The sequence below is a fragment of the Polyodon spathula genome, chromosome 12 (genome assembly GCF_017654505.1).
Source record: "Polyodon spathula isolate WHYD16114869_AA chromosome 12, ASM1765450v1, whole genome shotgun sequence".
NCBI lineage: Eukaryota > Metazoa > Chordata > Actinopteri > Acipenseriformes > Polyodontidae > Polyodon > Polyodon spathula.
Window position 1 is genome coordinate 30,232,071 of NC_054545.1, and position 15,419 is coordinate 30,247,489.

General features: G+C 43.4%; 1 protein-coding gene across 1 annotated transcript in view; it reads left to right on the plus strand.

The window, feature by feature from the left end:
* Positions 1-14,762, plus strand: part of LOC121324489 (dedicator of cytokinesis protein 2-like) — a 92,386-nt gene extending 77,624 nt beyond the window's left edge. The window contains exons 36-51 of the mRNA XM_041266442.1: positions 278-368; positions 902-1,021; positions 1,725-1,814; positions 2,271-2,375; positions 2,543-2,684; positions 3,175-3,256; positions 3,808-3,892; positions 4,817-4,903; positions 5,113-5,289; positions 5,526-5,609; positions 5,905-6,042; positions 6,386-6,510; positions 12,698-12,881; positions 13,047-13,164; positions 13,779-13,951; positions 14,354-14,762. Coding sequence (XP_041122376.1) covers positions 278-368; positions 902-1,021; positions 1,725-1,814; positions 2,271-2,375; positions 2,543-2,684; positions 3,175-3,256; positions 3,808-3,892; positions 4,817-4,903; positions 5,113-5,289; positions 5,526-5,609; positions 5,905-6,042; positions 6,386-6,510; positions 12,698-12,881; positions 13,047-13,164; positions 13,779-13,951; positions 14,354-14,428 — 1,876 coding nt within the window. The 3' untranslated portion in view covers positions 14,429-14,762. The remainder of the gene's footprint in view (positions 1-277; positions 369-901; positions 1,022-1,724; positions 1,815-2,270; positions 2,376-2,542; positions 2,685-3,174; positions 3,257-3,807; positions 3,893-4,816; positions 4,904-5,112; positions 5,290-5,525; positions 5,610-5,904; positions 6,043-6,385; positions 6,511-12,697; positions 12,882-13,046; positions 13,165-13,778; positions 13,952-14,353) is intronic.
* The last annotated feature ends 657 nt before the right edge of the window (positions 14,763-15,419 follow it).

Consider the following 15,419-nt stretch of genomic DNA (forward strand, 5'->3'; position numbering starts at 1 on the left):
CATAATATTCCCTTTAAACATGCCCAATCCCCAGTCAGTAAGAGAAGATGTTTAAGAATGCCTGCAAGGATAAATGAGCAGCTAGTGAAATCCCTGTGTAAATCAATTGCAATAAAAAAATGACCTGGTTTTCCAGTCATTTTGAACCACCTTGTATTCATATGAGAATACAACAGATACCTGCTCCTGGTATTAACATTTGCAGTAAGAGATATCTGTCAGTGCTATAGTCTGAACTGCATCAATAAAAGCAGACCATTGTAATCCTTTTTCTTAGGTACCTGTATAAGCTGCGGGACTTACACCTGGACTGTGAGAACTACACTGAGGCTGCCTACGCATTACAGCTGCACACGCGTCTGCTCAAGGTCCTGGGACTGGCAAAGGAGTTCCGGGGTTGGGAGGGCAACAAGAAAGGAGAGAGAGGCTGTTAGGGCAGGGGGAACTGGAGGGACTCACAGAGGAGCTGGGGATTATTGGTGGCACTAGCTGGATTGTAAGCTGGGAAAGATACTAGAATGATTTGGACTGGGGGACTCTCAGAGGGGGGTAGAGAGAGAGGTACTGAGAGAGGGGCTATGGGGAGCTGGGAGAACTGGAGTGAACTGGTGGGAGAGACTGGGAGAAGGGCTTGAGGAGTGGGAACTGGAAAAGGGGAGACGAAGAATCTGGGAGAAGTACTATAAACATGGTGAGGAGTAAGTAGAGAAGGATGGGAGGATAATAGGTGCTGGAGGGGTGAGGACCAGGAGTGGGGCTGGGCCAGGGACAGGAAGAGAGATTAGGAGAGAAGAAATGGGGAGGCTGGTGGACTGTAAAGAAGAAAGAGCATTCAGGGTATTGCTGGTGCAGGAGAGCAGCCTGTGATTGACTCTGCACTGTGTGTGTTTGTCTCCCCAAGTGGTCGGATGACCAATGCTTGCCACAAGTGATGCCCAGTGATTTGCACAGTTCTCAGACCCAGCGGCAGCTCAAAGAGACCCTGTACAGCACCATCATTGGATATCTGGACAAGGGCAAGGTAACAATACAACACAGCAGAACAACATCTCTGGGGAGGGATTACCAAACACTTAAAATACAGTGTTGCAAGCATCAAGTCTTTTCACTGGAGCTAGTACGTCCTGTGTTATGAAAATAAATTGAACTGTCAGTTGTTGCCAATTTAAAGGATTGTAGAATAGTTTGAGTGCAGGCTTTTCTGAAAACTTAGGTCAACATTTGTCATATAGTGAGCTTCACAAAAGAACATCATTAGAATAAGTACTGACATTTTTGTCCTGTGTCTTATTTATTGGCAAAACTGGAGGTTTCAAACAAACCTTAGTATGTATATGAATCTTGCACCTTCTAAACTGACAACATTCTGAGAGTCATCATGTTCATTTTTTAACTATAAAAAGCCACCTAGAAGCAATACTGCAGGCAACACAAGTAGAAAGAGTATATCAAGTGTTATAACACCATTTTGTAGTAACTAATAATGGCAACGCTTATGCAATTTTTTATTTGTTATCAGCTAAGGCTGACAAATATCCCAGCAAACAGTCTTCTGAAAAGACTCCTTATGACTGATTTCCCCATGTCACTTGCCCACAATTAGTCTTCAGGAGTCTTTTCATAAGCAATCTGTGCATGGATAGTTAATAAGCTTGGCATTAAAATGTCTAAAATGGATATTAGTATAGGGGCCGCTTGACTGCCTTTGCTTTCTGTTCTGGTAGATGTGGGAAGATGCAATCTCTCTATGCAAGGAGCTGGCAGAACAATATGAGATGGAAATCTTTGACTACGAGCTTCTCAGTCAAAACCTGGTAACTGAGCACTGCCACCTATATGACCCTGTCTGTCTGAACAGCAGAGGGGTTTTAGCCATTCTGTGTTTCATTAGGCCTATTCTATTCAGGGGTTTGATTTAATAACACACAGTGGAATGGCTCGTCTGCATTAGGAGTCTTACTTCCATCCCTGCACAAGAAGTACAGTATTTAGAAAACAAATAAATAAAAAACACATTAAGATAAATGTGCTTTTATGTTAATATATTTCATGAATGGTAACATAGTCTTGGCAAGTTACATATTCAGGATTGAATCTAGCCACTTATAAACAGATCATTTAAATAGCATCCTAATATTAAACCTGTGAGGGAGGGTGGAGGAGCCACTACCTTACTGAAATCAATGAGGAAATTAGAAAGGGTATTTCTGAATTGGTTCGATCTGTTTGCCCCACAGGCTTACGGGAGTTGTTGTTCTTTGTTTCTATAGCAACAGCAAGCCAAGTTCTACGAGAACATCATGAAGATTTTGCGGCCGAAGCCAGATTACTTTGCAGTAGGCTACTATGGACAAGGCTTCCCCTCGTTCCTCAGGGTAAGACATAGGGAGTTCAAGCTCCTGTGCTTTCATTGTTCTTCATGAGCAGTTTCCCAGATAGTATGGTTGTGTCAGGGGTAAATTTCAATACTGCCCTGGTACTAACCCAGTGCTAACAAGGACTTTCTCATTCTCACCCTGTTCTATGTTCTTCGTCTCTGCAGAACAAGGTGTTTATCCACCGTGGGAAGGAGTACGAGCGGCGAGAGGATTTCCAGACGCAGCTCATGAGCCAGTTCCCCAGCGCTGTGAGACTCAACATCACCAGCAACCCTGGTGATGACATTCGAAACTCCCCGAGGCAATGTATCCTTCAGGAGCTCGTCCGGGCTGGGATGGGGGGTGGGGGGGTGTGGGGTGAATGGGTCAGATCTGAGAGGCCGGGAATCACTGAGATTGTGTTAGAGCTGGGGAATCCAGTGTGAAATACTGGTTTAAGATTAGGGACTGGAAGGCAGAGTAAAATTTAAATTACAGCTAAGGGTCGAGGCAGCGTGGTTTTGTTTTAAGAGCTGAGAGATTGGGAGGTAATGTGGTCTAGTAATAATTGAGGCATTATTAATTTTGGTGGTCCAGTTGGTTAGTGCTAAATGACTAGACCATGTGACCTACTGTTTAGAGCTGAGGGACTGCCAATACTTTCAATGAATAACTGCATGCATGTGGAGGTGTTTACATTGAATTAATTATGTAGACATGTAAATGGTAATGTATTGCTTTTCTATATTGTAAATAAATAAATAAAACCCGATCTGGCTGTAAGTGGATTCCTGCCTTGACCTTGACCCCCTTTCAGATATCCAGTGCTTCACAGTCCAGCCTGTCCTTGAGATGCAGACCCGTCTCAAGAACAAACCCGTCCCAGACCAGATCATCAAGTGAGTGCCCTCAACACACACCGTGGCTTTACAATGAGGACACAGCATTAGCATGCGAGCCCTGCAGAAGCTACATTCTGCAATCCGCAGTACACAATGCTACAGCAGTGCTTTGTTCACCTTTTCGTGTGAAGCTGCTGAGTTATTTTCCAGTTTGCTGTGCAAACAGCATCACTATGTGATCTCATTCTGGTTACAAAAGGGAAGGAATTAAGCATTTCAGAACAAGAAATATGGATGAAATCATTGTGGTATACCAAACATGATTCAGAAACTCTTAAAAACCACTGGAATACCATTGTAATAGTGTACCAACCAGAGTATAACCCTGAAGAAATCCAGCAATACCAGCAATGGCAACACTATGGATTTGGAACAAATATGGCACAGCGGTCCTGAAAGGGAAGCAAACTGCCTGGCGCAGATATGATACAGTGGTTAAGCAATAGGTTATCAATCATTGTGAGCCATTACTGGATTGCCATTGGAGATGACGTGCTGCAAACAGTTCTCCCACAATACCTGCCTCTGTGCTCTCCTGTCTCCCACAGTTTCTACAAGTCGAACTATGTGCAGCGTTTTCACTACTCGCGACCCGTGCGCAAGGGATCAGTGGACCCTGACAACGAGTTCACAGTGAGTGCTAGACACAGTCTGGACTGTGTATTTACACAGCATTTAGGGTCTGTTTGAAGACGTGTGTGTCTGCATTTGTATGCCTTAATAATACCTTTTTTTTTTTTTTTTTGTACTTTTCTCGATCGATGGCTTCAGTAGCTGCTCTTCAGTTTTACTTGCCTACCATATACATGTGTGGTGTAGGCCAGATCAGCAAAAGTGTCTTTTTCTTAGTCAGCGCCATCTAGTGCTCAGCAGTGTCTTGTTAGCAAAACAAACGGAAACTTGATCCACAGTGGCAGATCACTAAATAGATCTATAATTAAACATATGTTATTTATATATATATATATATATATATATATATATATATATATATATATATATATGAGACAGGCAACAAGCAAATGAAATCTACCTACTCTTAAAAATATTTCTCTATAAACAACAAAATATACACATTTCTGTCTTATTGAGCCATTTTGTTGAATACCTGAGCACCCTTGTCACTTTTCACTCACAGTATATTTTATCACACAGCATCGGTTGACGGTATAGACAATTGTGTATGTGAAGCAATTTTCAAACTGTTTCACTGGTTCACTGAAAAGAAGTGCAGATAAATTGAAGGGCCGACACATGTCGATGATATGGTGTTTCTGCTTTAAAGGAAGGATTGCAATCTCTGATTCAGACTCGAGGCAGAATTGACCCTATCCACATAGCTTATGGAGTTATTTAAAGACTGTTCTGATTAAATAAATCAAGTTTTTTTTATTATTATTATTATTATTAATTATAGTTATAGACTTTGTTTCGCAACAATCTAGAAATGTTTCATGCATCCTAACATGATTCCATCAAAATCAACTCTCTCTCTCTCTCTCTCTCTCTCTCTCTCTCTCTCTCTCTCTCTCTCTCTCTCTCTCTCTCTCTCTCTAGTCCATGTGGATTGAACGGACCACTTTCTCCACAGCCTACAAACTGCCTGGGATCCTGCGGTGGTTCGAGGTTACCACCATGTCACAAGTGAGTAGGAGTGCAGTTGGGGGGGGGGGGGGGGGTACATGTTCTGAACTGTTTTTATCCTTCCCTATCTGCATATGTAGAAATACCTCTTACTGTTGACTAAACTTCAGTACTCATTGGAGCTAGCTGTGGGGATCTCCATTGTAGTTTGTATAAAGAACAATAGAATATGTGTGGCAGATTAAAAAAAAAATCTATTTATTCACAAGGCAACCATTAGCCCGCTGGAGAATGCCATTGAAACCATGGAAACCACCAACGAGAAGATCCTGACTATGATCAACCAATACCAAGGCGATGAGAACCTTCCCATCAACCCTCTCTCCATGCTGCTGAATGGCATTGTGGATCCTGCCGTCATGGGCGGCTTTGCCAAGTATGAGAAGGTGGGTCAGGGGCAATAAAGGGCACTGGGCATTTGTGCAAGAATGTTAAAATGTTACCCCTTTATTATATAACCCATTACTTAGCAAACTAGTAGATTTTTGAGACCGGTGTGGGATAATCTCTAGAAATTCCCCTGTGTTGGGTCTTATTGTTTATAAGCATAATATTATATAGAAGTATTCATTGGTATCTGACACTGCACAGTGAGAATGTAGCTCCTCTTGTTCTTTTTCAGGCCTTCTTTACAGATGAGTACATGCGGGAGCATCCTGAGGACCGTGATAAACTCAACAGACTCAAAGACCTCATCGCCTGGCAGGTATAAATCAGGCAATATCTGACTATATTAAGTTTCTGCTCAAGTGAGCCAACTACCTAACAGTTTGGTATGTTTAACATACCTTTGAAAACAAACAGTGGAGGTAACTGTAGGCTTTTGATGCCATGGTAACTACGCTAATTTATGTATAGTTAAATCTATAAATGTGCTTGTGATGTAACTGATGTAATTTTTTTATTCATAATGTCCACTAAATGAAATAAGGAGGGATTGCCAATACAACATGTTTAAACTGTGAACTGTTCCCCCTTTTCTTGTTCCCCCTTTCTGACAGATCCCTCTGTTGGGGGCGGGGATTCGTCTGCATGGGAAGAGAGTGATGGGCGATCTCCAACCTTTCCACGACCGCATGGAGGAGTGCTTCAAACAGCTGAAACCCAAAGTGGAGAAACAGTACGGAGTGAGAGAGCTGGTGAGCAGGGCGAGTGTGATCAATATCCCTGTCCCAGCTGGCAGACAAGGGATGCAGTTCAGTACACCTTGCAGTGAACAGGAACAGAGTGGAGTTTCTTACAATCTGCTGCCACCTGCTGGCTGAATGCAGAACAACAAAAACCTGCTGAACAGCAGTCAGGAATACAGATTAAACACCAGGCCAAGACTTCCACCATAACATGATCTGTGGCATAAGTGGAATGTTGCTCTTGTGGTGTTCAATATAGTGGTTTGTTTTGAGTCACTGAAAGAGAAGTGTATGAATTTAATATTGTAATGGCTCCCTCTTTCTCTGTCATTCTGTCCATGTCTGTATCTAGCCGGAGCTAGATGACCGCAGAGCTAGTCGCCCACGCTCAATGCTGAGGTCCTACCGTCAATCCATCATCTCAATGTCCTCAATGGGGTCTGAGTGTGGGACACCCACCAAGCTATTCCCTGACAGGTAGTCCCGCTTCCTTCCTCTCCTCTTTTTTGTTGAGTCTTTTCTTTATCTCCCTTTTTCCCTTTTCCCCATCCATTTGCCATTTACACTGCGTGCACCCTTGTCCATTTCCTCATCCCTTTAATTTCTTCTCTCTCTCTCTCTCTCGGATTGTGGGAGGAGCCAGGTGGTGAGTGGAGCGCGGGAGTTGTGATTCAGGAGACTCTAAGCTTTTGCAATATATATATATATATATATATATATATATATATATATATATATATATATATATATATATATATATTCTGTGTTTTATGTTTGTTGGTAATATAGTTAAGTCTTTGTTGTTTGTTTTAAAAAGCTCCGATATGGCGTATAGTTCGGGGGGAGGCGGGGAGGGTATGGTCTCGCCGGCATGGCTGCCGCTGTGTGCCTGATATCGGGGTGTCAGTGGAGGATTGCCTGGTGGCAGTAGGAGAGGTTGTGGGCTTTGACAAAATAAAGTCAGCTTCAACGAAAAGCCGTCTCAAAGCTCTAGTCATTTTTTTAAGTGATGTGGATTTGGTCAATAAGCTCGTGGAGGAGGGTTTTAGTGTGCAGGGGTCATTTATTGAAGTTTCACCTTTAGTAACACCCGTAACCAAAGTAATACTGTCTACTGTCCCTCACTTCTTAAGAAACGAGTTACTGGAAAGAGAGTTATCAAGATATGGAAAATTAATGTATCCCATTAAGACGATCCCTCTAGGTTGTAGAAATCCCAGTGTGAAACATGTTTTGTCTTTTAGAAGGCAAGCGTTTATTTTACTAAATGACCCTAATTTAGTTATTGAGGTAGCGTGGAATTTTAACATAGAGGGGACCAATTGCGTTGTTTTCGCCAGCTCTGATACAATGAGGTGTTTTAAATGTGGAGCTCAGGGACATCAAAGAAAACAGTGCCCGAGAAACAGAGATCGAGCTGAAGCAGAGCAGGATAAGGGAGCTCCTGGCGGGGAGGAGGTTGGAGGTGAGCGGGAGGACGAGCAGCCCCCGGAACCAGCGGAGCCCGAGTCAGCGGTGCCTGAAGTCGAGCCAACATCGCAACAAAAGAGATACAGCCACAGCCAAGCGCCAGCAGACTCAGGAGAAGAGGCTGGACAAAACGAGTAGTTTGAAATGACAGCGAAAAAAAAGAAAAAGAAAAGCAAACGGCCTGAAGAAGGAGAAATAAAGCGGGACTCTGAATTAGTGCCTGTGGGCAGCGGAGAGAAGACCCAGTCTCCCGGCGTGAAAGTTGCGGAGAGCGGAGGCGAACCCCAACTGATGCCAGAACTGGAGCTGACATCTTCCCCGGCGGCTATGCCACTTTGCCCGGAGGAACAAAGCAGTACAGAACTGCCCCAGTCTGACTACGAGACCGGTAGTAAGACAGGGGGTAATGAGGCAGAGGCTGAGGCTGAAGCTGTGGAGAGCGGCGAGGTCGCTGAAGAGAACGGGGCAGACGGCGAGGAAACTGAGGGCATGTACGAGTCGGACGACGAGGGGCTCTCCGATTCCTCGTTAATCTCGGACGTCCCTGATAGCCAACCCGTCAGGAAAAAACTACATACATTACAGTATATTAATAACTTTCTTGACAGTACCAAAGGTCAGATGGGAGTGGAAAAAAAAAAAAAAAAATTTTCCCCGATTTTAAATTGTTTTTACATTCTGCGCATGTAGTCTCCAGGAAGTCCACGCTCGAGGAGCTAGATCAGAGATACCGTTTTAAAAAAAGTTGTACAGACAGTAAAGAAGTTGTTACGATCGAAAACATCATTTTAAAATGGATTTTTATAATACGACATTTTTATTTTTAGTGTTTGTTTTAACTTGATGGTCTTAAATATTTTAGTTGCCATGGAGAAGTCTTTTTATTTCTTTTAACGTTAATTGTTGTAGACAGTCTTTCAAAAGAGCACAGTTATTTGATTTTTTTTAAAGCAGAAAAGGGCTGGGGTTGCGATACTGCAGGAGACGCACGTTGAGCAGGAGAATGAGGCGGTCTGGCTGTCAGAGTGGGGAGGGCAGGGTGTGTTTAGTCACGGCTCCAGCACCAGCGCGGGAGTAGCGGTGCTTTTTAAACCAGACCTGGGTGTCAGTATAAAGCAAGTTGAAGAGATTGAGAAAGGGCGGCTTTTAAAAGTAAAGACACAAATAGCTGGTTTTAACTTTACTTATATAAATATTTATGCACCAAATACAGGAAGAGAAAGAACTGTATTGTTTAACAAGTTGAAACAAACCATTTTAAAATGTAATAATAATGACGTATTAGTGGTTGCGGGTGATTTTAATTGGACTGTAGATTTTACAAAGGACAGGAATACTGAGGAGCCACATCCTCAGTCCTCTAGAGAGCTGACTGCAGTGTTACAGTCCAGTGATCTGGTTGACGTATGGAGATGTGTGCACCCTCATGCCCGACAGTACACCTGGTCCCAGTCTGGTAATAATTACACTTCTAGAGCACGACTGGACCAGTTTTATTCATTCCCTTGTCACCTCAATTCTTTTGTAGGGGCAAGTATCATTCCCAGTAGTCTATCGGACCACCACTGCCTGATAGTCAATGTACTTATTCCATCCGAAGGGCACAAATCATCTTACTGGCATTTTAACATTCAATTATTAAAAGACTGCAAATTTGGAAAAGGTTTTAAACAGTTTTGGAAAGTCTGGCAAAAACAAAAGAACATGTATCAAGATTTAAGGCAGTGGTGGGACATTGGGGGAAAAAACAAATTTGAATTTTTTGTCAGCAGTACACTCTGGAGGCAACCAGGTCACTGGACAAAGCAGTCAGGGAGTTAGAAAAAGACATTCTAAATTTAGAAAATAATGATCACTCTAATGAGCAAACCTTACAAAAAATAAAAGAAAAAAGAAATGTGTTGGGCAGCTTGCTGGAGGAGAAGGTGAAGGGGGCATTGGTGTGTTGTTGCTTCATGGAGCTGAGGGATATGGACGCTCCTACTTCCTTCTTCTTTGGCCTGGAGAAGAAGAGAGCGTGCACCCAGCAGCTAAGGTGTGTGCAGACGCCCTGCGGCAGAGAACTACACAGCAGAAAGGAGATCAGTGAGGCGGCTGTGCAGTTCTACAAGCAGCTATTCACAAAAGAACAGTGTGATCCTGATGACACAGAGACCCTGCTCCAGGATCTACCCAGCCTGAGTGAGGAGGAGCAGAGTGGACTGGATACAGAGCTCTCCTTCAAAGAACTGACTACTGCAATGACACAGCTCTCCAGCGGGAAGGCGCCTGGGATAGATGGCCTCCCCGCTGAGTTTTTCAAACATTTCTGGCCGGTGATCGGGGAGGACTTCTTCCAGGTGCTAAAGAGTCTGGAGAAAAAAGAACTGCCTCTCAGCTGCCACAGGGCAGTGATCACACTGCTGCCCAAGACGGGAGACCTCTGCCTTTTAAAGAACTGGAGACCTGTTTCACTGTTATGTGTCAATTTGAAAATAATTTCCAAGTGTCTCGCAAATAGACTTAAAAATGTATAAGTACAGTAATACACAAAGATCAAAGTTATTGTATCCCTGGAAGATCTATTTTTGATAACCTGTTTTTAATTAGGGATTTTTTAACTCTGAACGAAACGTGTCATTTTAATGTTGGATTGGTCTCCCTTGATCAAGAGAAGGCTTTTGATAGGGTCGACCACACCTACCTTGTGAAAGTCCTGGAAGCCTTCGGGTTTGGCCCTGTTTTTATCTCTTACGTAGAGCTTTTATATTCTGATGTTTTTAGTGTTTTAAAGATTAATAATGGATTGAGCAAACCTTTCTCGGTGAGCAGGGGCATTAGACAGGGCTGCTCTCTGTCTGGCATGCTGTACTCGTTGTCTATAGAGCCACTGTTGCATCTTCTGAGGGGCAGGTTGTCTGGCTGGGCGGTGCCTGCCTTACCCGTCCCTGTCTCTGTGAAAGTATCAACTTACACTGATGATGTGAACGTGTTTGTGTGCAGTGATGGGGACATCCAGGCCCTGAAGGAGAGCTTGGCAGTGTTTCAGAGAGCATCGTCAGCACGGATAAACTGGGCAAAATGCAACACCTTCCTGTCAGGTGGTTGGCAGGAGAGGTGCCCCCCCACGCTGCCTCAGGCTCTGCAGTGGGACAGGACTGGGATTAAGGTGTTGGGGGTGTTCTTTGGGACAGAGCTGTTCATTCAGAGGAACTGGGAGGGCCTGGTGGATAAGGTGAGGGGGCAGCTGCACAGCTGGCAGGGGCTGTTGGCTCAGCTGTCGTTCAAGGGGAGGGTCCTGTTCATCAATAATTTGGTGGCCTCCATGTTATGGCACAAGCTGGCATGTCTGGACCCTCCACGGGGAATGGTAGAGGAGATCCAGAAAATACTGCTGGATTTCTTCTGGAGTGGGAGACACTGGCTGAGGCCGGCAGTTCTGTACCTCCCCACTGATGAAGGGGGGCAAGGCCTGGTCAGCATTGCCAGCAGAGTGGCAGCCTTCAGACTGCAGGCAGTGAAAAGGCTCCTGTACGTTGAGGAAGGTGCTCACTGGAGAGAGATAGCCTTTTATTTTTTAAGAAGAGTAGGAGGAATGGGGCTAGATCGGAACTTGTTTTTAATTGATTTTGTCAGGCTAGACAAGACAGGTCTTGAAAAGCATCTTTAAAATGTGGCAAATAGTAAGAGTGGAGAGGGAGGAAGTGTCAGTGACAGGGCAGTCATTACTAGAGGAACCCCTATTCTTTAATCCCCTTTTTCCCATTCAGTTTTTTCAGTCGGGGGTGCTGTGTGCCAGTTTTTTTGAGGCTGGAGTAACCCGACTGGTTCATTTGACTGAGTTCGGCCACCCCAGTTGGATCTCAGCGGCTCAGCTGGCCAGACGGCTGGGCTGGCGCTCGGAGAGGCTGGCTGAGAGAATGATAAATGAGCTGAAGAACTCTCTCTCCCCGAAGCTCAAGGAGGCTTTGGGGGAGGGGCCAGCTGCGGGGTCGGATCAGGGAGGGGACCCCTTTTTCCCTACAGTTTTTTTATCCCCAGGTTTAGGTGAGGAGGAGGACAGGGATGGAGTGAGAATAGGGAAAGTGGAGAGAGTTAGAAATATAGCTCTCCACACAGCAGAGGGGAAAAAACTGTATGAGCTGCACATTAAAACAGTCCATTCCAAACACCTAAGAGGGACTGTGGACACAAAATGGAAAAGCCATTTACAGGTAGCAGAAGAGAGTTAGCCGGTATGGAGGGTGTTGTACAAACAGCCCCTCACTAAGAGAGCAGGGGACCTGCAGTGGAGGATCCTGCACTGTGCTATGTCTACGGGCAGGTTCCTCCACAGAGTGGACCCCAGCATCAGTGCTGAGTGCTGTTTCTGTGGGGAGGAGGAGACTATGTTCCACACGTTCAGTGACTGTGTCAGGCTGGGGTCATTCTTTCACCTCCTGCAGGGGCTCCTGCAAGCTCTTGGAGTGACTTTCAGCAAGGAGATTTTTATTTTTGGGTTCCCTTATAGTTTTAAAACAAGGAGTAGGAGTGTTTTAATTAACTTTATTTTAAGGCAGGCAAAATTGGCCATTTTAAAATCCAGGAAAAATAAAATTTTAGAGGCAGGACTAACAAATGTTGTCAGACTTTTTCGTATTTTATTAGTTAGCCGGATAATGGTGGATTTTAATTATTTTAAAATAGTCAGTGACCTGGAGGGCTTTCAGGAGAGGTGGTGTGTGGGAGACGCCTTGTGCTCATTGAGTGAAGAGGGAGAGCTGCTGTTTAACTTTAGTTTTAATTTTATTTGGTTTTATTGTTTTACAGTGTTTTTACTTTGGGTTTAATCTGTTTTCACAGGAAAAGCACTGTTTAGATTTTTTTGATATAGGGTTGTTTGTTTTTATTTACATTTTATGATCCTTTTATTTGGTTAAAATCTGTTTTTAAAGGAGAACATGATGTTTTTTAGGATTTTATGCTCTTGCCTGGGGAGGTTTCCCTGGAGCCAGCATGTATCTTAATTGTGTTGTGTTTTACCTTATTGTTATTTAATGGATTTTAATTGCAATGATTTAATAAAGGATCTTTAAAAGTCAAAAAAAGTCTCTCTCTCTCTCTCTCTCTCTCTCTCTCTCTCTCTCTCTCTCTCTCTCTCTCTCTGTCCTCTTCATTCTCCCCTTCCCCTCTCCCTCCCCCCCTCTCTCTCTCCCCCCTGGCTCTCTCTCTGCAGTGTTGTCTCCCCCGAGACCCCAGTGCTCCGCTGCGCCCCCTTCAGGCTGGAGGAGACAGTGGCTGAGGTGGCAGACTCAGCGGAGGGAGAGGTCAAGCTGAGGAAGTCCAAAAAGAGGAAGAAAAGGAGCAGTGTGATTTTCGTCGGGGAAGAGAAAAGAGCAGCCGAGCTGGAGAGCAAGCGGGTATGGGGGGTGGCGGGGGGGGGTGGATAGCCATGAACTGACATGAGGCTCAGACCCTGGTCAAAGCAGACCCTAGCCTTGTAGTCAAAGCAGTCCTCAGCTTGCCTGGCTCTTGTAAAGCTCTGCCTGCCTCTAACCCTGCTTCTTGTGCTCTGGGGGTTCCAGATGTCGAAGAAGCAGGAGTTCCGCAGTGACACCAACCTATCGGAGCACAGCGAGCCTCTGGGGGCAAGGGCTCTTCTGAAACAAAGCTTAAACAGCCGGTCCATGCCCACCATACCAGGTAAGAGCACTATCCACCACACCACCCAACTCCCCAACTCGTTCTCTCAAACACAGCCTGAAAAGAGACGTTGCATCTTATACCTATTCAAATCCAACCTCTTTAGAGCAACAATAATAACCTGTGTGATGAGCGCCCCCTACCGGATGATATGTTCAATGCAAAATTGGAATGTTTCAGTAAATTCCAGCTAGCATTTTTGACACAGCAAAATAACAGCAGCAAAAAAAATATAAACTTTCTCTTTTGTTTACTACTTCACTGTTCTTTCATAATTTCTATAATGTTAATAATAAATAATGTCTTTTTCTACTCCCCAAATAATGACAATAATAGTGATAAAAAGTTCTGCTGGTTCTGTCACTTCTTTGAACAGGAATAAAAAAGTTGCTATTTTTTCCATTAAATCATTTTTAAGGGGCGTCATCTTTAAATTTCTAGCGTTTTGTATGATTCTTAAAATTCTTTATTTGCAAGTAAACTTGAAGCACTTCAATTGGTTTAAATAGATATTGTTTACTCATTTAGAAAGTTGTTACTGATGGTACATGGATCTGCAGGTCCATACAATAGGGGTGTGTGTGTGTGTATCTCACTCCCTCTAACTCTTCCAGGGGTCTCATTCTCTGTCGTGAATGGCTCTGACCTGGAGGACCCAGAGCTATCCCAGCGTGCCAAGCGAGACAGCAAGTCCATGTCGGTGAGCATTCCTATGGAGCGTCCCCCTACTGAGCGTGCTCCAGACCGCAAGTCTAAGGGCATGATGAACCTCTTCTTCAAAAGCAAGGTGAGGGCCGGTCTGCACTTCTGAATTCTCACTCCAGGGCACTTCTTATCAGAGTGGGGGATCATAGCTTAGAAAACTGAAAATTGCAAGTTAAAAAAATAAACAGATAACATAGGGCCATGTTTCCAAGACTGTTATAACACGGTAAAGTGAAATCAAAGTTCAGCAAGCGTGGTGAATCACTGGAAATGGTGGTCGTTTGTGACTAATCGTGAATTAAATTATTTATTGTAAAAAAAATGTAATAAAAAAGAAAACTGATCTGAAAAACGAGTACACTAAATGCTTCTCCTAATGCACAGTATTAATGCAGGTGGATAAAATGGCGAGCAGCCCCATGACTCTGTTTTCTAATCCAGACCTGGCTATCTCACTAATACTATGCCTTTCTCTGTCTCACAGCTGGCAAATAAAGCCCCTGAAGATGGAAAACAGTCCACTGAACAAAGCTCAGACCCCACCTCCACCCAGTTCTGAGACCAAACTGTCCCTGTGCGTTATCCCCTCTCCCCTCCCTCTGTTTATTGCTCAATGGTCAGTGCTCTACTCCCATCACCCTTATTCCCTTGCCCCTCTCTGGTCAGAACAGCCACTTAGTGGAGTGGTGCAGCTTTTCAACAAGACTGACTGTGTGCTGGAGCCAGGAGTCACCATTGCCTTGCACAGTGCAAAGAAGGCAGCCCAACTTCTTCAGTATCTGCTTTGAAGATTCTAATCTTAATTCCTGTTTGCCCAGATGTGAATTCAGTCTTTTTTAAAATCATTATTTTCATTTTTTTTGATAACAAGAATTTGTTTGTTTTTTTTTAGGGTGGGGATGGGGGGTTGTTTTGTTTGTTTTTTTTTGTTTGTTTTGACTGCATTTTTTTATAGTTTCATGTATTGTTTCTTTTTTTACTGACATGAAAGACTTTGTTAAAAAAAAAATAAAGTATTGCTAATTAGCTAATAAATGGAATGTCTTACTACATCAGTGTTTTTTTTTTAATGCAAGTTCACATTGATTATTAACATAAAACAAGCATATAGATGTATACGTAAAACTATATAGGATGTGTAGTGTTTTGAAGTAGATTGGAGTAAAATAGAGAAAACATCCACAGAGAAAGGGTGGCGATTTTTAAAAAATGTAGTACTAGAGGCACAAAACAAATAAATCCCGAAAGCTGACTAACCAAAATCTAAAAGAAAATGGCCAAAATGGTTTAATAGATCAATTAAAACATATTCAGAGAAAAGGGCACTTTACAGAATATTTAAAAGGGACCAACAACAAACTACACAGAAAGAGTATTTGAAACTGCAAACACAAGTCAAAAAGGAAGGTAGAAAGGCCAAGAGAAAGATAGAAATGAACATTGCCAAGGAGGCTAAAACCAGTTAACATGGTTTTAGGATAAGGAGATTGTGTTTAACTAACCTGCTTAATTTTTTTGAAGATGTAACATCAACAATGGATAATTGCAAA